General features: G+C 43.3%; 1 protein-coding gene across 7 annotated transcripts in view; it reads left to right on the top strand.

The window, feature by feature from the left end:
* The window catches only part of CARF (calcium responsive transcription factor), a 56,346-nt gene that overhangs the window by 5,869 nt on the left and 28,766 nt on the right, over window positions 1-21,711 (top strand). For all 7 annotated transcript variants that reach the window (XM_061607943.1, XM_061607945.1, XM_061607941.1 and 4 more), the window contains exons 3-6: window positions 425-649; window positions 2,110-2,230; window positions 6,876-7,002; window positions 8,897-8,981. In XM_061607943.1, coding sequence (XP_061463927.1) covers window positions 425-649; window positions 2,110-2,230; window positions 6,876-7,002; window positions 8,897-8,981 — 558 coding nt within the window. The remainder of the gene's footprint in view (window positions 1-424; window positions 650-2,109; window positions 2,231-6,875; window positions 7,003-8,896; window positions 8,982-21,711) is intronic.

Raw genomic sequence — 21,711 nt, 5'->3', positions numbered from 1 at the left:
ATGCTGTCTTATTTATACAGGCTTTCCCTACAACATGATCCAGCCATGTTATCTGTACTATTGAAGATGTGTTACTGTTTCTCTGTATTTTATTTTGTATGTGTTTTCAAGTCCTAAGATGTACAGAGCTCTAGTATTTATATGTTGAACTTTATGTTAATTCCTATTAATAAGTGGATATGATGGTTGATAAAAATAAATAGGGATTATATCCAGCTAAGTTGTATTCAAAGTAAACTCATTGAAATAAATAGGCTTAATTCCAGTTATTCAATGGGTGTAGTATTAGTGTTTCGTACTGGATGTCACTTGATTAGTTTGGGACTGTTTTTACCCTATAATTGGAAAGCCAAGGGATTATTTGCTGTTCCAAAATTTTACAGAACAAATGATTGAAAAGATTTTAAAATACTCCCTATGACAGCATCTAGGATATGTGGAAATGAAGGACTTGTCCTTTGGACAGAATGTTTCTCGAGCAGTCCTGCCCATCACAGTACCAGTTTCGGAAGAAGTTTCTCAATCACTGAATGCACAAATGCAGCTGTCCCACTCACTTGCTTTTTCGCCAGAAGAGTTTCATCTTGTACATCAGAGTGGCCATTCTCTTTATGAAGTGCAATCCTCAGAGGGGTCCAGTACTCACATGGTGAGTAAATACAGCTGAGTGCACCCAATTGAATACATTTCACATCGCAGAGTGGAAGAATTATCCCTTGGCTAGGATAATAGTCACCGAACTATAAATTGCTTCTCTGCTTTGTAGCAGGTTATTGAGTGCCTGTTAGCCTTTAACACATAAGGCCACACATGTCAAACATTGGTTTCAGTTTTTCATTAGATTAATTGACTAAAGCTTTACTTGATTAGTTGGCAGAGGTCAACTTTAAATATGAGTTAATTGTCATACGGATGTGAGGTAAGGACGCATTTGTTTGGTTGCTAAAACTTTATTATGGTATATTATTGTAAACTAGAATGAAAAAATTCTAAGGATTGCCTTTTCTTTATAACAATCAATGGTGTTTTTTCTAACTATCAATGGCAGCTTATTGAAATAAGTTATCTTAAATTTCTTTCAACGTGTTTCAAAAAGGAATCCTTCATTGAGATGTTGGTAATATGCACATATGTGTTAACTAAATGGCAAATAATGAATCAACTGAAAATTGTTGTAATTGGTTGACAGTCTTAAAACACATTAATTATACTTCCCTACTTCACAGATAGATAAATGCATTGTGAATTTTGTTGAGTTACTGTGTTAAGGGGAAATAGCTGTGAGATTGAAGGGAGAGGGCAATTTTTCCCCATCAATACGTGGATTTTGTAAGCAACACCTCTAGTTTCTGTTCTTAAATTCAGACCTAATTGGCAATGGTTTCTGGTTCTTCTCTAAAATATAGATGAAAAATGTCAAACTGACTTGAAGCCCACCTTTCAGCTGGTATAAAATATTATTTTACCTTCTTTTCTCTATATCTGTTAATTTTCTGATGAATTACCTTTGCTGATGTTTGAATTATGATAATAGCAGGTGATCTGGTCAATGTCTTCCTATTTCAGTAATTTGTAGATAATAGTATCTCTCTCAGATATTATTTGATCAAATTTTTATCTGTCTGTATCAGTGTTCGGGGTCCAAGAGCTGTTTCTAGTCTCCCCATAAGATATGTAATCTTAAACTAATGGTTTAAAACTGATGCATGCATGCATGCACTAAACAGAGTTAAAAATAGTCTAGAATAAATCCTTGCTTCCAACAATTTGTAGGTGAGGTAAAAGCTATGGAAAATAAGAATATTTGTCCAATAGAGATTTTTATTTTGCATTATGCTAGAGCTTATTGCAATTTTGTAAAAAAAAAAAAAGTAAGTTAACATTTTCCTGCCATCTGTCCATTGACTTGTTTTCCTCCTGTTCTGTAGAATCTGTCTTTTGGTAGCTAAGACTTTTAATAATAATAATGGGATACGTTTTATGTGTCCCAGGGGGACAAAAGAAATCATTATGATTGTGACCAAGCTGTTTTGACAGCTGTACGTAACAATTAGTTCAATTGTTCAAATTCATAACACCAACCAACACACTTATTTGTTTCCTTCAAAGATGGTTGTTGCCAGCCAGTTTGAAAATGGGCAAGTACTACATGTTATTCCTTCTGCTCAGCCAGGAATGGCACACGTGATTATTCCCCAAGGTCAACTTCTGGATATTTCGAGTTCTCAGGGTAAGGTACAGTTGGATCCAAACCTCACAAAATCCCAACACGTTATATTGAAACAAGTTTCATTTAAATTAGTAGAACTGACTGCTAAGTAAAAGCACCTAGCATTCAATTTGTATATTCTGGTGCCAGGACATATATCTTCTTTATGCAGCTGTATTTCCACATTCTGAATCTTTATTATAAGCTTTGAATTTACAGCAGTTTTTATGTGAATTTTGGCTCGTGTGCTGCCACTATTTAATTTGGATAAAGTGATACAATCAGAGAAATGTGTTATAATGGGCGGTATCCAACGTTCCTGTTCCGTTAGCACAAGAGACTTCTGCTTGCGGAAAGGAACTCCTCTCTCCTGCAGGCCCTGCCCTCTGCACACCCTCAAATATCAGCTCTAGAGGGTTGAGAGACCTCCAAAAGAGACTTTGGGGACACAGGAGGGGAGGAGGGGAAGGGGAAGTCTTGCTACAGGAGTGGTTCAATTGCAGAGCATTGGATACAACCTGTAGATTTGATTTAGTCGTGTAATTTGCCTCTTGCCTACAATGGATAGCTGTTTGCCCTAAGCACACAGCAGAATACCAAATCTATCTGCTTTCTACTACTCTTGTCTCCAAATACTTGTTTGCTCCACATTTGGGCTGCGTTTGGCGATAGCTGCAGCATTTTTCCAGCTAGGAAAACCTAGCACGTTGCTATGACTGCTACCCAAGGGCAGATAAAGGTGGTTGCGGACACTGGTGCAATTCCCCTAAAGGGACCCTCTCCACCAGAAAGGAATGCATGAATTTTTTAAAAAAAACTTATTGAATTAAGTATGTGTATTTATTTTATTAGATGTATTTCTATACAGCTACACATGCATAATCATATCTGAATGGTGTACAATTCTGAAAAACCACTGATAAAACAGCAATAATAAAACAATGGCAAAATATACACTACAAAAGTCCAGAATAAAAAGAAATGTTGTAAATAGGTGCTTAAAAATTAAAACTGGGGGCATGAGTTTAACGTTGGATGAAATGACAATGAGTTCTAAAAGCAGAAGCCTTTCCCTACAATTGACCTTTTCTTGCCTTTGCTGCTGCAAAGTCATTGACTATGCCCTCAAAATCTACACTGTGCAGGAGACTTGTTTCTGCACTCATCAGCACCAGAGCATTCAGTCTTTGATTCAGCATGCTTGCCCTCGGTTATTTTTAATACATGCCATTTTTGAAAACAATCTCTCAGCACTGCAGTTGGTGATGGGCCTGCACAAGTAAGTTCTGAGGGCAATATCTACATTTAGAAAAACACATTCCATTTATCCATGAAGTTCACTGCGTGACCTTGGGCCAGTTATATCTCTCAACCCAACAGTTGATTTGTGAGAATCAAATGGAGGTGATAGAACCTTGTATACCGCTTTGAGCATTGTCTCACCTTTTCTAACAGATGCAAAGATGCACTTTGCCAGAGGCTCTGGTAGACAATGAACATGTATATCCCTTGTGTTCCAGGTATTTTTGGCAGGTGAATCATGGCTCTGTCTGCCATGTTAGACAGTGGTTACCCTATTAATTCCCTACTTTTTAAAGGGCATTCATTTGTAGGCAAGTGAAAGGAAAAGAACAAAAGGTTTCAGTTAAAATAATTTGACTCCCCTGTTTCCAGATGAAACCTTGTGACCTGTGCCAAATAGATGGGGTGTATCCCATATAGAGATACTTGATTTCCATATCTGTCATAGTCCTGCCACCCAAATGGCAGCTCTCAAATAGGAACAGGAAGTGAAGGCAGTGTGTCTTTCTAAACTCTTCTGAGCTATGTGGAGCAAAGAGGAAATTGAGGCTACAGCCTTATGTCCAGTATGTGAGTAAGTCCCATTGAATTTAAATGTACTCTTTATAGATCAAGACAAAATAAATAAGTCTACAGTTTTTGGTGATTGTTGTAGAGACACAGCATATCATGGGTTGTGGGTCACTGGCTTACCCATCCTTTTAAAGTTTATCAGACAAAATAGGGTGTGAGACCTTTTCTGTTGTTAGCCTCCACAACATCTTATTCACGGGTAGACTGCCTTTGATCCTGGAGGCAACCTGGTCTAAATATCAGTTGATGGATACGTTCTACCTCTGATTATGCTCAGGGAGGACAGACAAACAACGGAAAAGGTTATTGGCCTCAAACCTTGCTTATGGGCTTCCTGATGCATCTGGCTGCCATTGTGGGAAGCTAGACTAGGTGACCTTTTGATTTCATCCAGTCTGGTTGCTGTTACATTCAGAAATACTCCCCCCCTGCCCATGTGTTTGTTTGTTTAATATTTATTTATTTATTAGATTTATATCTTGCCCTTTCTCCCAGTAGGAGAAATTTTTTAAATATTTGTTAAAAATATTGTGTCTGGTTGAGTCTATTTTTTTTACTCACCTGTGAAAACACCTCATTGCTTCAAGAACCCAAGCAAATTCCTCTGTTCTGAAGCAGCAGTATTTTTATTTTGGATACCCCCAGTCTTCCAGAGTGGCTTAGAAAGATCAGTTACAAGACAAATCGTAATCGGCAATAAAACCTTAAATGTTTTAAAAATCAGCTACCTCTTTTCCACCCACTTCCCACCATTGTTCCTTTGTGCAGAAGTCAAACACAAACCTCCACGTGCAAAGTCTAACCCTGTTCAGATTAAATTTAGCCAAACTCTTAACTTTGTTCACACAGAACACTACAAATCTCTTCTTATCCCCAAACCGCCTCAATTATTAGATTGCTTTTTTAGGAGGTGGGCGGGCGGGGGGGTAGAGAGAACCAAACCTTTAGGATAAATAAGGCTGCACCATAGTAATAACAAATATGCATAGTGTTCTCTGATCAGATTGGCTGCTGCTGCTGGGCCTAGGCAAACTATAGAGAGAGACTAGGAAACAAAAGGGAAGGGGGAAATAGTTGCTCTTTAGGACCCAAGGATTTATGTATTCTGGTGTTAAAAAAATTGACTTGTCAGTCACAGCTCTGACTTCACTCACTTAACTAAAAGCACTGAAAAGGTAGGAAAAGCAAGGCTGGTTCATCTGTTTGCAAGTTTTGCCCCCTAACGTCCTTAATATGAGGCCAATTTACATTTTTTTAAAATGAAAGCTCAGACTGGGTCCTCTTGCCAGCAGGGCCCTGTTGTAATTGCACCATGGATAATCTGGGTTTGCTGCTAATTTGTGCATCTCTCTCTGTTCAGCCAAAGAGAGCAAGAGAAATTCTGCACAGACTTGTACCAGCCACTGCACTGCATTGTGGTTTCTTACCCAGTGGAGAGCTGTGGTTTCTGTGTGCATTTGCTTTTTTCCAGGCTGAACAGAGCCAGTGATTGGAGAAGGGACTAAGACTGCTAACAAAACAGATTTTGCAAAGCAGATTTATACCACCACAAGACACCATGAATTAGGTGTCTTATGAAAACAAGTTACCATTTTCAATCTCTGTTCCTCGTTGCATGGTTGTCCCATTTAAATTCATGTCATAGGCATTGACTGCTTGCATATAACAATGGGTGCAGATTGCTTTGGTAACCTAACCAAACTGTTCCATAGTTCAAATAATCCTATATGTCATGCTTGGAGATAAATTCCATTACTCAATGGGACATCTGTATAAATGAATGTTGGGTATGATGTGTACACTTGTTCAGCATTGTTCCAGTGTAAATAGTGGAAAGGTATGTTCTGGTACAGTCAGTTTCAAAAGCAACTGTATATCCAGTGTTTGCATTAATTGTTAGGGATTATAGATATAAAGGAAAAGTTTGCAGATATCCTTAGAATAAATCATATTTTAGTTTGGTGAGCACATGTTTGACAACACTGGTTGCATTCTAGATGCACCAAATAAACTGCCTCTCCAGGTAGTTTCTTCCTTTCATTTATACATTTTACTGCACCTCTTGTTCCCCACTGCTAGTTCTTGAAGCAGAACTTTTTGCTTCATCAATAGATAGCAGCACCCCCCGCAAGATCTCTCTCCCTATAGAGGTGTGCCTGCTATATCCCTTGGTGCTTCCATGTGGCCTCTCTCATAACTTGTTTGAAGAGGCAGGCTTCTGAGGCTGTTGCGCTTCTCTTTTTGAAGGGGACATGCCTTAGCAGCAACCTGTGTGCTTTTGCTTCCACAGAGATCACAGCTGCTAGGTGCAAAGTGTGGGTGATATTTAATACCTGGAGCACACTGGAATAGGTTTTGGTTTTTTTGTTTCTTTGACTTCGGAATAGAAACTTAGTATTTTGTGAACATATACAAGCAAGATGGTGCCTCTCTTTTTTCTTGAAGATGTTGCAGAACCCCTACTACAAGGATGTTAGTTGACCCACTACGTTGCAAGCAGAGCTGACGGCGGTTAAGAATATGTACGTTCTTCTGCTCAGACTGGCACATTCCCAGAGCTATACTATTAGCTTAATTAGAACGGAATGTAATAAGTAGAGTCTGCCTATAGTTAACAATACCTCTCTGTTCTAGGAGGCTTCAAGATCTGGCAGACACAGATTCATGTTTCAGACTTGGACTGCAGCTCGCTAATTGCTCACTGTTGTTGTGAATTATGATTTTATCACAGGCATTCCTAATTCTTTGTGCAGTTAATAAACAGGAAAGTTTATTTCCATTTTTTCCAAAGATGTTTCAGAAGGGAGAAACTGTGAGAATTTGCAGACTGCGGCAGTGGCTGCTATGGCAGACAGTACAAGCAGATACATCTTTCATTCTGAAGCATCTTTCACAGTGCCCAAAATGACATCTACCAGGTAGGTCAGAAGATGACCAAAGTTCATATCAGATTTTATGAACAATGAAGTTCTGCTGCTTTTTCCATTCTCAAATTTTTAGCTGAACTTTCTTCTGTTGCCAGTAGGTATGGTCAAAGCTTGCTTTCTCATGATTCATTTATTTAAACTCCTAAACCGCCCTATCCCTGAAGGCTTATAACTCTAAACTGGTAGCAAAATAAGCCCATCATGTGCAGGGAGGGGAGGGAGGAAGTGGAATCATCTTGGGGCACAGCTAGTGTTTCACTGATCCAGCTTGCTGTTTGATTGTCCTGTTGCCCTGGCCCTTCCCTGGGAGCCAATCAGTGGTGCTTGATCACTCTTAGGGGCATGGTGTTGGTATGGACCTTTTCCCCTCTGGTCTGCTCTCTTAGGCTATATATAGGAGACCTGGCCCTTGCCTGTTTCAGATCATTGAGTAATTGCCAAGTATAAAGTACCATCTTTACACAGTTGTAGATATTTCTGAATGATATCTTCTATGCTGTTTTGGATGCCTAGAAGCAGGACATGAGAGCAATGCCCCTCTCCCAATGTCATTCCTCAGCAACTGGTAACCGGAGGTGTGCTGTCTCTGATCCTGGAGGTAGCATATAGTCATCATGACTAGTAACTATTTGATAACCCTCCATGAATTTGTCTAGTCCCCTTTGAAAGCAGTGTACATTGGCGGTTGTGATCACATCTTGTGATAACAAATTCCATAGTCTAACTATGAAGAAGTACTTCCTTTTGTCTGTGTTGAATCTTCTACCATTCAGTTTCTTTGAATGATCCAAAGTTCTTTAAAAATATGAGAGGAAGAAAAACGTTCTCCCTACCTTGCATAATTTTATAAGCCTCTGTCTATTGTGACCCCCTTTCTTGCCTTTTTAAGGCTTTTAAGGAAGTTGCTGCAGCCCCCTGAACAATTTGGTTGCTCTTTTCTGCTCTCTTTCCAGCTCTATGATATCCCTTCACATGTTACCCCAAGTGTTCCTGCCAGCTCAGATCCCCCCCCCCTCATATATATATATGAGCATTTTATACTTCATTGGGCCACATTTGCCATTTTAATGCCCATTCACCAAGTTTAGAGAAATTGTTTTGAAGCTCTTCACAAACACTTTTTGTTTTTACTGCTCTGTATGATTGGGTGGTGTTGGCAAACCTGGCCACCTCAGAAGGGTGAACTACATATTTGGCAGCAAACCTTAGTCTGGTATCTCAGCTGATTGATACATGTTAGAAAAATGATTTAAGTGGATGCGGTTGTGAAGGGGAGTATCTGCAGCTATGGGAGGGGTATGTGTAGAGGGGAAAGGTGCATGTGGGAAGTATCTCTGCTCTTTTGGCTGTTACTTCACTCTGCTGCTATTATCCAGCTGTCCAGTGACCCAAGTGAGAGAACTGCTGCCAAATATCTGCCCTTTGTTCCTGGAGGAGATCAAAAAGATTTGGCTGATTTTGTTCACTTTAAGTTAATGGCTTCCATTGTCATGTTAAAACCGCATTAATCCATGACCGCTGTACCAGTCCTTTGTATCTCTTCTCTGTATTTGTCTTGTTCTCCCTCTCTCTACCTTACCCCCCACCTGGCTCATTTTTTCTGCTCAGGACCTCACCTGCTACTTCATCAGTAAAACCAAAGATCACTGTCATCATCTCTTTTATGCCTCCTTCATTCCCTTTTCCCCGTCCCCTCATTATCTCTTGAATGAGTGCAGTAGTGTTTTAAAATGATAGCTTCTTACTGTTTTTGGAAGTATTGCAAACACTCTTGCTCACTGTAAGGATTAAAAAAATATGCTTCTGTTCTTAATATAGAAATATCATCCAAATCTATCCAAATGTATTTGTTCACATGGATTTGTTTTGGCTATATATTATTCAGGACATTGGAAGACACTGTCCCAGTTTCCCCTCAACCATTGCCCCCAAATACACCTACTTGGGCTCGCCGTCTCAAGAACTGTGAGGTGAGTTAGAAAAAATGAGCAAAGTATTAGCCTCATAAACTAGTGTAGGAGGTGGCTACTCTGCTTAGTTATCTAACGTTTGTTAGTTACCTGCCTCATTGTTTGTATTGAGCCAAGGCAGTCTTGTAAGATAAGACTGGTGGCCAAAGGGGGAATTAGGATCATGTTGTGGAATATGAATGGCATGAGGAACTGAACTGAAGGTGGGAAAATAACTATAATTGTTCTCCAAGAAATTTGTTCGTCTGGAGAAGAGATGAAATAAAAAATATTGTTGAAGCTTTCCACCAGTATATTTCATTAAATTCAACAAGCAGAGAGGGATTGCTTTGCAGTGAAAACCTTCCCCCATGTAAAAACATTGTGGTAACTGATGAGTTCACTGTTTATGGCAAGGCTTTGCCACCACAAGTCATCTTCTAACTTGTCTTAAACACCTGTTTTTGTTGTAAGAAATGCATGTACCATCCTTCATCAAACTGTCCCAGGACAGTTTACAAGATATTACCATTTTTTTCTTGAAGATGACCATAGCCTTTGGCTTGTATGCTTTTAATAAACTTGGCTGACCAAAAATGTTGTTACCAAGGGTGAGCTAGGTAGGTTTCTTATCTTTTGTTCTAGGTGCAATGGTTCCACGTTGTGTAATAGCATGTAGGTTATAGCAGTGTGTCAGTGCAACTCGCATATTTAGGCCTTCTCTTGCAGCTGATTAGCTAGGTTGACACTGCAGGTACTGCAATGATCAAGCCAAATTCTGATGAGCTACATTCAGAGAGCAGGATGGAAAAATGGCACCACCAGAGGACTTGGTCTTGAAAGCAAGTACAAATATTGAAGTGAATGAATAGATCCATGCTTGGAGAAATGGGCATCAAACAGGCCAGTTTCTGGATTCGGGGGGCCTTAGGCTAAGTGTCCTCTGTCAGGAGGCCTTGGCAGGCCTACCTGGATGTAGAGGCAATGCTCTGAGCTATGTGGGGGACTGCTGGGTCTAGCCACCCTTCTAATTTCTCAGAGCTATGCTAGGGTCACATTCACATCATACATTTATTTCACTGTTATTCCACTTGAAACAGTCATGTCTTCCCCTAAAGAATCCTAGGAAGTGTAGGTTGTTTTGTTGGGAGACCCCTATTCATCTCACAGAGCTACAGTTCCCAGAGTAGTTTAACAGTCATCCCCTCTTCCCAGAGAATTCTGAGAACTGTACCTCTGTCTCCTCTAACAACTCTCAGCACCCTTGACAAATTACACTTTCCAGGATTCTTTGGGCGGAAGCCATGACTATTTGAAGTGGAATCATAGTAGAATAAATGTATGGTGTAAATATGACCTAGGTCAGGGACATTATGGGAAATTGAAAGGATAGATTGATCTAGCCGTCTAGCACTGCTTGGTGTGCTGGACGAGAAATTGTTTTTTTTAAAGGAATGGGTGGGATGGGCATAGGCCCTGACGTAGTGCTGGATCCTGGCAGCTGCCCAAGAATGTCAAGTACTGGCACCATCCCTGACACTAAAACAGAATGTTGGAAGAGGAGTGCATCTAATAAGATAAACCTTAGCTATAAGATAAAATAGTCTAAATCAGGAATAGGGAACCTTTTTCAGCCCTAGGGCTATATTCCCTTTGGGCAATCTTCCATGGGATGTATGCCAGTGGTGGGCAGAGCAATGAATGTAAGGCATTATTAGAGTTTAAGGACATATTCCAGCCAAGCAGAAGCACTCTGGGAGTGAAGCAGGGCCAGTGAGGGTTTTGGCCTTGGGAAACTTCCAAGGGCCAGCTAGAGAGGCTTGGAGGGCCACATTTGGCCCCCGGGTCTGAGGTTCTCCATCCATGATCGAAATCCACCAGTGATGGGTGATAGTGGTAGGTTGGGGGGACCGTCTTGGCAATCTCCAAGACTTAGTGAATTTTTGTAAACTTTATTGCCTGGCCATAGGCCTCTGCAAATCATACAATCAATATAAAATCATACAATCTATATACATAAAACTCATTAAAAGAAGCACTTTCATTAAAATGTCAGGGGTATATCCTTAAGTCCAGTATAGAATTTCAGTTCAACATATCTACCACAAACCTGCTGACTACCGGTATCCTGACGGGAGGCTGGCTATCCTACGGCTGGTCTGCTTGAAATTTCATCTGGAGCTTCTGCGCTGCCAGAGCGAAAAGAGCAACACGGTACGTGACCGTTGGGTCAGTATCGGACAGGAGAAGAGCGATGGTGGGAGCTATCTGTTCAGGGTCCACATGGGGCAAAAGGCCCTTCAAAAATTTGGCACGTGGGTGGATATAAAGTGGGCACTTTAGCAAATAGTGGGGCAGATCTTCCACCACCAAACCCACACAAACGCATAGCCGCTGGGACCAGGGGGTCTGATTATATCGGCCTTTGAGGACTGCACTTGGCATTGTCTGGAACCTAAGGGCTGTAAATGCCTGCCTGAGGTTTATCGTTAGGAATTGGTCCAGATATCTTGCTCTAAAATGATCACATTTAAAAACGCCAAACCATTTGGAGAATTTAGAGTTAATTATTGCCAGCCTGTCGAGCCAGGCACTATGCTGAAAGATGACCTCTCTAAGCCTGGACTTGTTGATGGAAGTTGAGAGGACATGCAGGGGTATGTGGTAAGAATGGTAGATCTTCACAAATTGGGAAGACCAGAATTTATCCTTTAGGACTCTTTCGACACAGGTTTTTAAAATTAGCCTAGCTGGGGCGAGTGGAGTAGCTCTCCAATAATTTAGCCGAGCAATATGGATCCGTGCTCTAATAGAGGGGAGACCCACCTCCGCACACAGTAAGGCCGCTGGTGTACTGATAGGCAGTAACAGGAGTTTTTTCAAGAAATTGTTTTGGACTGTCTCAAGAATGTGTATATGAGAATCCTCCCAGCCCCAGACGGGAGCTCCATACAGTATCTGAGCTAATACCTTGCTCTGGAAGATTTTCAGTGCAGGTGTAACTAAATTAGCCCCTGCTGAGCGGGAAAAATTAAGAATAGCTCCACAGGTTCTTAAAGCTGTAATTTTGGTAAATTCAATATGCTTCTTCCAAGAAAGGTTATCGGTGAAATAAACACCCAGATATTTGAATACCCGGCATTCGTCAATCGGATGGCCATTTATTGACCATTTAAGATTGTGGGGCCTATTTCCAAAACCCATGATCTTTGTTTTGGAGTAGTTGATTTGGAGCTTTTCAGAGTCACAGTAACTATTGAGTCTTTCCAGAGACCTTCTTGGGCCTATGCGGGTGATAGATAATAAAATCATATCATCCGCATATAGGAGTATAGACACTTTCCTTGGTCCCAGAGAGGGAGAAAAAAGATCTGGACCCGAAACTGCTGTGACGATATCATTTAAATAAAAGTTGAATAAGAGTGGTGCTAGGAGGCAGCCCTGTTTTACCCCTTTGTTAACTGCGAAAGGATCTGTCAGGGAACCCGAGATGCCCACCCTAACTCTCGCAGTGTTATTAGAATATAGCATCTTTATTAGAAACAGCAGCCATCTGTCGATATTAGATTTTGCCAATTTTCCCCATAACATTGGCCTATCTATGGAATCGAAGGCGGCTGCCAAATCGACAAAAGCGGTATACAAATGTCTGGTCTGGCCACGCACAGATTGTTTAGCTATAAAGTAGAGGGAAGCACAGTGGTCTATTGTACTTTGACCTTTCCGGAAACCTGCTTGTTCGGGGAAGATGAATTGATTGGCCTCCTCCCACTCTTCCAGTTTCCGCAAAAGGAATTTGGCATATAGCTTAGCCCCTACTAATTAGCAAGCTAATAGGACGATAATTATTTGGGTCTTGTCTCTCACCTTTCTTAAAAATTGGGATGATAATACTCTGGCTCTACCCTTCAGGGAACACTCCAGTGTTATTTATCTGCGTAAACAGACTGGCCAGAACCGGGGCCCACCAATCGGGGAAGTTTTTGAAGATTTCTGGGGGCAGCATATCATAAGAACATAAGAACATAAGAAGAGCCTGCTGGATCAGGCCAGTGGCCCATCTAGTCCAGCATCCTGTTCTCACAGTGGCCAACCAGGTGCCTGGGGGAAGCCCGCAAGCAGGACCCGAGTGCAAGAACACTCTCTCCTCCTGAGGCTTCCAGCAACTGGTTTTCAGAAGCATGCTGCCTCTGACTAGGGTGGCAGAGCACAGCCATCATGGCTAGTAGCCATTGATAGCCCTGTCCTCCATGAATTTGTCTAATCTTCTTTTAAAGCCATCCAAGCTGGTGGCCATTACTGCATCTTATGGGAGCAAATTCCATAGTTTAACTATGCGCTGAGTAAAGAAGTACTTCCTTTTGTCTGTCCTGAATCTTCCAACATTCAGCTTCTTTGAATGTCCACGAGTTCTAGTATTATGAGAGAGGGAGAAGAACTTTTCTCTGTCCAGTTTCTCAATGCCATGCATAATTTTATACACTTCTATCATGTCTCCTCTGACCCGCCTTTTCTCTAAACTAAAAAGCCCCAAATGCTGCAACCTTTCCTCATAAGGGAGTCGCTCCATCCCCTTGATCCTTCTGGTTGCCCTCTTCTGAACCTTTTCCAACTCTATAATATCCTTTTTGAGATGAGGCGACCAGAACTGTACACAGTATTCCAAATGCGGCCGCACCATAGATTTATACAACGGCATTATGATATCGGCTGTTTTATTTTCAATACCTTTCCTAATTATCGCTAGCATGGAATTTGCCTTTTTCACAGCTGCCGCACACTGGGTCGACATTTTCATCGTGCTATCTGCTACAATCCCGAAGTCTCTCTCCTGGTCGGTCACCGCCAGTTCAGACCCCATGAGCGTATATGTGAAATTCAGATTTTTTGCTCCAATATGCATAATTTTACACTTGTTTATATTGAATTGCATTTGCCATTTTTCCGCCCATTCACTCAGTTTGGAGAGATCTTTTTGGAGCTCTTCGCAATCCCTTTTTGTTTTAACAACCCTGAACAATTTAGTGTCGTCAGCAAACTTGGCCACTTCACTGCTCACTCCTAATTCTAGGTCATTAATGAACAAGTTGAAAAGTACAGGTCCCAATACCGATCCTTGAGGGACTCCACTTTCTACAGCCCTCCATTGGGAGAACTGTCCGTTTATTCCTACTCTCTGCTTTCTGCTTCTTAACCAATTCCTTATCCACAAGAGGACCTCTCCTCTTATTCCATGACTGCTAAGCTTCCTCAGAAGCCTTTGGTGAGGTACCTTGTCAAACGCTTTTTGAAAGTCTAAGTACACTATGTCCACTGGATCACCTCTATCTATATGCTTGTTGACACTCTCAAAGAATTCTAATAGGTTACTGAGACAGGACTTTCCCTTGCAGAAGCCATGCTGGCTCTGCTTCAGCAAGGCTTGTTCTTCGATGTGCTTAGTTAATCTAGCTTTAATAATACTTTCTACCAGTTTTCCAGGGACAGAAGTTAAGCTAACTGGCCTGTAATTTCCGGGATCCCCTCTGGATCCCTTTTTGAAGATTGGCGTTACATTTGCCACTTTCCAGTCCTCAGGCACGGAGGAGGACCCGAGGGACAAGTTACATATTTTAGTTAGCAGATCAGCAATTTCACCTTTGAGTTCTTTGAGAACTCTCGGGTGGATGCCATCCGGGCCTGGTGATTTGTCAGTTTTTATATTGTCCATTAAGCTTAGAACTTCCTCTCTCGTTACCACTATTTGTCTTAGTTCCTCAGAATCCCTTCCTGCAAATGTTAGTTCAGGTTCAGGGATCTGCCCTATATCTTCCACTGTGAAGACAGATGCAAAGAATTCATTTAGCTTCTCTGCAATCTCCTTATCGTTCTTTAGTACACCTTTGACTCCCTTATCATCCAAGGGTCCAATAGTCTCCCTAGATGGTCTCCTGCTTTGAATGTATTTATAGAATTTTTTGTTGTTGGTTTTTATGTTCTTAGCAATGTGCTCCTCAAATTCTTTTTTAGCATCCCTTATTGTCTTCTTGCATTTCTTTTGCCAGAGTTTGTGTTTTTTTATTTTCTTCATTTGGACAAGACTTCCATTTTCTGAAGGAAGACTTTTTGCCTCTAAGAGCTTCCTTGACTTTGCTCGTTAACCATGCTGGCATCTTCTTGGCCCTGGCCGTACCTTTTCTGATCTGCGGTATGCACTCCAGTTGAGCTTCTAATATAGTGTTTTTAAACAACTTCCAAGCATTTTCGAGTGATGTGACCCTCTGGACTTTGTTTTTCAGCTTTCTTTTTACCAATCCCCTCATTTTTGTGAAGTTTCCTCTTTTGAAGTCAAATGTGACCGTGTTGGATTTTCTTGGCAATTGGCCAGTTACATGTATGTTTAATTTAATAGCACTGTGATCACTGCTCCCAATCGGTTCAACAACACTTACATCTCGCACCAGGTCCCGGTCCCCATTGAGGATTAAGTCCAGGGTTGCCATCCCTCTGGTCGGTTCCATGACCAACTGATCTAGGGAATAGTCATTTAGAATATCTAGAAACTTTGCTTCTTTGTCATGACTGGAACACATATGCAGCCAGTCTATGTCTGGGTAGTTGAAGTCACCCATTACTACCACATTTCCTAGTTTGGATGCTTCCTCAATTTCATATCTCATCTCAAGGTCTCCCTGAGCATTTTGATCAGGGGGACGATAGATCGTTCCCAGTATTATGTCCCTCCTGGGGCACGGTATCACCACCCACAACGATTCTGTGGAGGAGTCTGCCTCTTTTGGGGTTTCGAGCTTGCTGGATTCAATGCCTTCTTTCACGTATAGAGCGACTCCGCCACCAATACGTCCTTCCCTGTCCTTCCGATATAGTTTATATCCAGGGATAACCGTATCCCACTGGTTTTCTCCATTCCACCAGGTCTCTGTTATGCTCACTATATCAATGCTCTTCTCTAAGACCAAGCACTCCAGTTCTCCCATCTTGGTTCGGAGGCTCCTAGCATTAGCGTACAGGCACTTGTAAGCAGTGTCTCTCTTCAAGTGTCTTTGGCACTTGTGGTTAGGCCTGTGGTAATTTTGCTCTTCTGAATTTATATCCTGTGCCCCTGCTCTCACAATGCCTACTTCTAGGCCTACCCCTTTTAAAATTTCATAATTTCTTTGGTTTTTATCCCAGGGGGGAGGTTTATTCCGAACCGGACCTTTCTCAGCTCCTGTCGGGTTTCCCCCCTCAGTCAGTTTAAAAGCTGCTCTGCCACCTTTTTAATTTTAAGTGCCAGCAGTCTGGTTCCATTCTGGTTCAAGTGGAGCCCGTCCCTTTTGTACAGGCCCGGCTTGTCCCAAAATGTTCCCCAGTGCCTAACAAATCCAAACCCTTCCACCCGACACCATCGTCTCATCCACGCATTGAGACTGCGAAGCTGGGCCTGTCTGGCTGGTCCTGCGCGTGGAACTGGTAGCATTTCAGAGAAAGCCACCTTGGAGGTCCTGGCTTTCAGCATCCTACCTAGCAACCTAAATTTTGCTTCCAGGACCTCACGGCTGCATTTCCCCATGTCGTTGGTGCCAACGTGCACTACGACCACTGACTCCTTCCCAGCACTGTCTACCAAACTATCTAAACGACGGGCGATATCCGCAACCTTCGCACCAGGCAGGCAAAACACCTTGCGGTCTACACGCCCATCACACACCCCACTGTCTATGTTCCTAATGATCGAATCACCCACTACAAGGATCCCTCCACCCCCTGAAGATATATCCTCGGCACGAGAGGATGGCTGCTCATCCCCCAAGGAATGGGTCCCTTCTAAGGGATCGTTTCCCTCTTCCTCAGCTGGATGCTCTCCTTCCCCGAGACCATCGTTGTCCATGATAGCAGGAGAGCTATCATCGTTGGAGTGGGACACAGCTATAACGTCCCTGAAGGCCTCCTCCACACACCTCTCTGCCTCTCTCAGCTTTTCCAGGTCCGCCACCTTGGCCTCAAGGAAATGAAGTCGTTCCCGGAGAGCCAGGAGCTCATTCCACCGAGAGCACACCCACGACTGCTGTCCAACAGGCAGATAGTCGTACATGCTGCAGGCGGTGCAAAACACTGGAAAGCCCCCACACCCCTGCTGGCTTCTTACCTGCATAGTTTTGTTTAAGGTTTATTACGTTAATGGGTTGGAGACTGCGGTTTAGTTGAGGTCAGGGAACAGACGGGCAGAGTGGGGGGCCCTGGCCTCCTCGCCCTGCTGCCGAACTCGCTCTGCTGCTTAACTCGCCTTGACGCTTCGTCAGCTGGGGCTCCCTCTAGCTCGTGGAGCAGGCTCCCTCGCTAGGGTGCTCTGACTTTATATGTGTGGCTGGTTCCTCCCAGCTACTGCTGCCAGCCAATGATGTGTTACTTGAGGCTGATGGCTATCAGCTGGGGCTTAACTCTTTAGTATTCTCTCAGGCTTCCTTCCTTCCTGAGCGAGGGGCGGGGCTGTTTAAGCTTTTGGCTGCTTTTAATCTAATCAAGGGGCTGCGCCTTCCAGGCAAGTCTTTTGTGTTTGTTGTTTTCCCACCTAGAACAGCCTGACCTTTCTTTAACCTAGGGAAACAGAGCTTGTGTTTGTGTTTCGGGAAGGCTGAAGCTGCCCTTTTTAGCAAGGACTGAGCTGACTCCCTGTATGTGTCGGTGGAGTTTCCTTTTCCCCCTTCTCTCCGACTGGAATTTAGCCTTGTTTACAGTGTCCCCTGAAGCTTTCCTGCTAGGGTGGTGTTGAAAACTAGCTTTCTATGGGCTTCCTTCTCCTAGGATCTGTCTCCTAAGATATAGGTTCTTTCAGGATTTGGCTCCTAGCTCAGGGTGACCTTGGGCTGCCCTTATTACTTATTGCTCTGAGCTGTTTTACTTCAATTAAATAATGGAATAAATGGGAGCTACTTACCCTCTTTTCGCTCTGCTGCTTAACTCGCCTTGACGCTTTGTCAGCTGGGGCCTTGACGCTTCGTCAGCTGGGGCTCCCTCTAGCTTGTGGAGCAGGCTCCCTCGCTAGGGTGCTCTGACTCACCTGGTGCTTTACCCTGCCTGAGGGCGGAGATAAGTTCTTTTATTTGGGCAGCTGAAACTGGCGGCCATTGGGGCAGCAATGGGTCCCATAACAAAGGAAGGGACTCCCAGTCTGCAAACTGGGGTAATTGAAAGTTAGCAAAATGGTCATGCCATGCCCTAGCGGGAATCAAGCATGATATCGTAGGGCTTTTTGAACGAGTTCCTCTTGTCACCAATTCCCAGAAACGGCTTTCATTTCTATCTGTTACCGCATGTGTCAGTTGGTACCAACCTAATCTGGCAAATGTCTCCTTTTTGTGTTTTATCAGAGCCTTATATGCTGATCTTAAAGATATTAAACTCTCACGGGAGAATGTTGCTGGATCTCTAGTTGCTCTCCGAGCATAGTTCATCAAATGTTTTCTAGCCAATTTGCATTCTGTATCAAACCAGGTGCTAACCCAGTACTTAGGAGACTCCAATGATGTTTTCTGGGTCAGCCATGGTCTTAAGACATTAGTGATGGCTTGATAATGGGTCAGAGTCTCCCCCTCCGAGTTCAGAAGTTTTTGCCTAAGTGATTGTAGGGGCTCATGGGACAGGATATACGCCATCGTGGTATGAATGGAAGCGGACCAACGAGTTCTCCGTTCTGGGACCTGCATTCCCTCGGGGTTATACCTGGGGGGGAGGGGGATGGATGAGGAAGCTTGAGATACAGCATCAGGGGGAAATGATCACTTTCCACCCTGTTGTCTACTTGAAACCTTACAACCTCCGATTGCAAAATCCCCAATACAAAGATATAATCGATCACACTGGCTCTTCTGCTAGTCATATAAGTATAAGCACCTTTAGATAAATCCACTCCTGAGCCATGGGGGCATTCTAACTGGAACAGATTGAGTAACTCTGCCAATCTGCGGCCCTGTTTATTAGACTGGTTATCCTGAGAAACCCTATCGTCCAGTGGAGAAATGAAACTGGGACCCTGGTTCAAAGAGACCTCTTCCTGATGTCCATTAACTCCCATTCTGGCATTAAAGTCACCACATAGTATCACACTCGCGGCAGGAAATTGTCACCCTACTTTGGACAATATGTCTGACAATTGGTCCCAGATAGAATCAGGGCCCACACACCTGGCCATAGCTGGGGGAAAATAGACGTTAATACAAATAAGGGAGCCTATTGAATTACCCACGAGTCTAATAACCTGCATGTATTGTGGGCAATTATAACACAGAAGCTCAGACTCCACGAAAAGGTCAACCGAGATAAACGTACTAAGTCCACCACTAGCTCGTCCTTTGACATTACATTTTGTCGCAGGGCTAATATGCGCCTGAAAACCGTGGAGAAGTGGAGCCTTCTCAGGAGGGAGCCAGGTTTCCTGAAGGCAGATAATCTTAAATTTTTGGAGATAAGAGACCCAATCTGCATCGCAGAATTTATTATCCCAACCCATTATGTTCCAAGACAAAATTGGGAGTAGTCAGTCCTGGCTAATTAAATCAGCACCCTTAGAGTAGTAAACACAACCATTTGCTTTATGGCAGAGGGTGGGCAGCTCCTGACCCGGGGTGCCACTCTCCCTATGATTTGTTTTGGGAGCACTCTTAGATCTCATCACATCATCTATTCTCCCACGGGTCGCAGCCAGGGTTTGAGGGCAGAGTGTCTTTACCTCAATAGGTATAGGTGGAATGGGGCTCCCCGCCTCAACAATCCCATGGGGGGTGGGTCACCCAATTCCGCCTCTTCTAATTGCCTCATCCTTTGCCAACAGCCAAGTGAGATGGAATTAACCAATTCTCTCTTTGTAGGGAGAGGGGGTGAAATAGCAGGCACTGAAGTGCTGGAACTCATTACGAGGCTTCCTTCTTTTGTGGACCGAGGCCCTAAAATTGGGATATCACTATTGAGGGAGGATGGAGCTTGCATCCTTCCATTCCTTGAGCTAACCAACAAGGGGATAGAGAAAGGATCCGTAGATAGCTGCAAGTGAATGTTTTCTAGATAAAGTTTCATTTGATTAAGTCTAGTCAAAATTCCCAATCTACCACTTAGTGGGAGGGAACTGAAGGAGTGCAGCAGCGCGTTTTCATCCTCATCGAGGGGGTCAAAAGGCCAAACAGATAACTGTCTCTCTTCCTGTTTAGGCAGGTCCACAGGCCTGAGATATTCCGTTGGAGAAACTTTGTCCCTTCCGATGTTTAGTTCAATGCGATCCAAGTCAATAAGAGATCCTGAGTTCTTTGTCTTCTCCTCTTGAGGGGAGGAGCCACGATACCTCCATCGGGGGATCAAGTCCTGAGGAGGGGCCTTGTTTTCAAAGTACCTAAGAATTACGGTGCCTTCCTGCGCCAGGGCCTCCTTATGGTAAAGAATTTGACTGACCGCCTTCTGTGAAGAGAAGGTGGCCACTGCGCGTGCGTTAATGCCATTAAAATAAAGATATTCCACTTGGGCTACATCCGCCATTTGGAGATGAATCATAGGGCAGCACTTTAAGACCCCCAACAAATGTAATTTGCGATCGTGTTGAGGCAATAGGCCGGCGGGCTTGGGATAGACTGCAGGCACCAGCTTGTCTTCATTCCATACTAGATTCCATTTAGGATCTAACTGTGTTGGAATTGAAGGCTCCCTTCGTAGGGCCTCCTGACATGGATCTTGTATTACAGCATTACTTTCCTGGCCTCCACATGTGGGGGCCCTTTGCAAGGGCAAGGCCGTGATAGAAGGGTTCATATTGGGTGCGTGCTCTTGGATCATTGGTGGGAAGTTTTCACCAGTGCTCTCTTGGCAGGGGCCAACCTCTTTTCCCGCGGCTTTGGTTGGCCCAGAATATCAAATAATTTTTGAAAGTTCATTTTATTGCCCCGGGGCAGTTTTTTATTTTTCAAGTTTTTGGTTTTTTCTCTTTTTCTTTTACCTTAAGAGGCTTCCTTTTTCTCCTGGTAACACCACCCGAACTAATGGGGGGAGTCGGAATCTGATCCCCCATGGGCCTATCTGTTGTCGACTGAGGGTGGCGGGTAGCCAGATCCTCACATGGGGGAGGAACAGGAGGTTTTTGATGAAACTCCACCAGAGTCGTCAGAAGCTGATTGCATTCACTGAGAAAAGCTTTTATAAGCTTTAGTTCTGTTGCCATCGTAAGCAGCCCACCAGATGTTAAGAGATGCTGATCAGAATCCATCGTTTCGGCTTGTGTACACTGCTGATAGGGGTCTGCTTTTAGATAAAGGTTGGTGTCCCGTCCCGTCTCTCTCAGCTGTACTCATACGCAGGTCTGGCATGCTTAGCTCTTCAGATGGAGTCGGCTCAGAAATAGAGCTAACACTCCCCAAAGGCTCCACAGTGGACAAAGATGTCCGTTTATGTTGCCCACAGGGAGGAAGAGATGAGGTTGATTTAGTTGCCTCGTTAAAGGAGAGGTGTTGTATGAAATTTTCCATATCATTCTTCGCCAATGCGAGTTCTATTGCCAAGTTTGGAGCTGAAGGCGTATCGTCCCTCCATTGCGTGTGATTCTTGGTTGTAAATGACCAGTCACGGGAAGGTTGTGGCTTGCGTAGACAAATTCACAGTCTGCTTGTGCGAAATGGCAGGGAAAAAATGAGTAATTTTTAACTGGTTTTGCTGACATTTTCTTCAGAATGTGGGGAGCAAAGATCCCCCCGGGACCTCTTCCTTCTCCGTCTGTTACTCCAGGTGGGTATAC

The sequence above is a fragment of the Rhineura floridana genome, chromosome 2 (genome assembly GCF_030035675.1).
Source record: "Rhineura floridana isolate rRhiFlo1 chromosome 2, rRhiFlo1.hap2, whole genome shotgun sequence".
Classification (NCBI taxonomy): Eukaryota; Metazoa; Chordata; class Lepidosauria; order Squamata; family Rhineuridae; genus Rhineura; species Rhineura floridana.
Note: the sequence above shows the minus strand (reverse complement) of the source record. Positions and strands in the feature narration are given on the sequence as shown.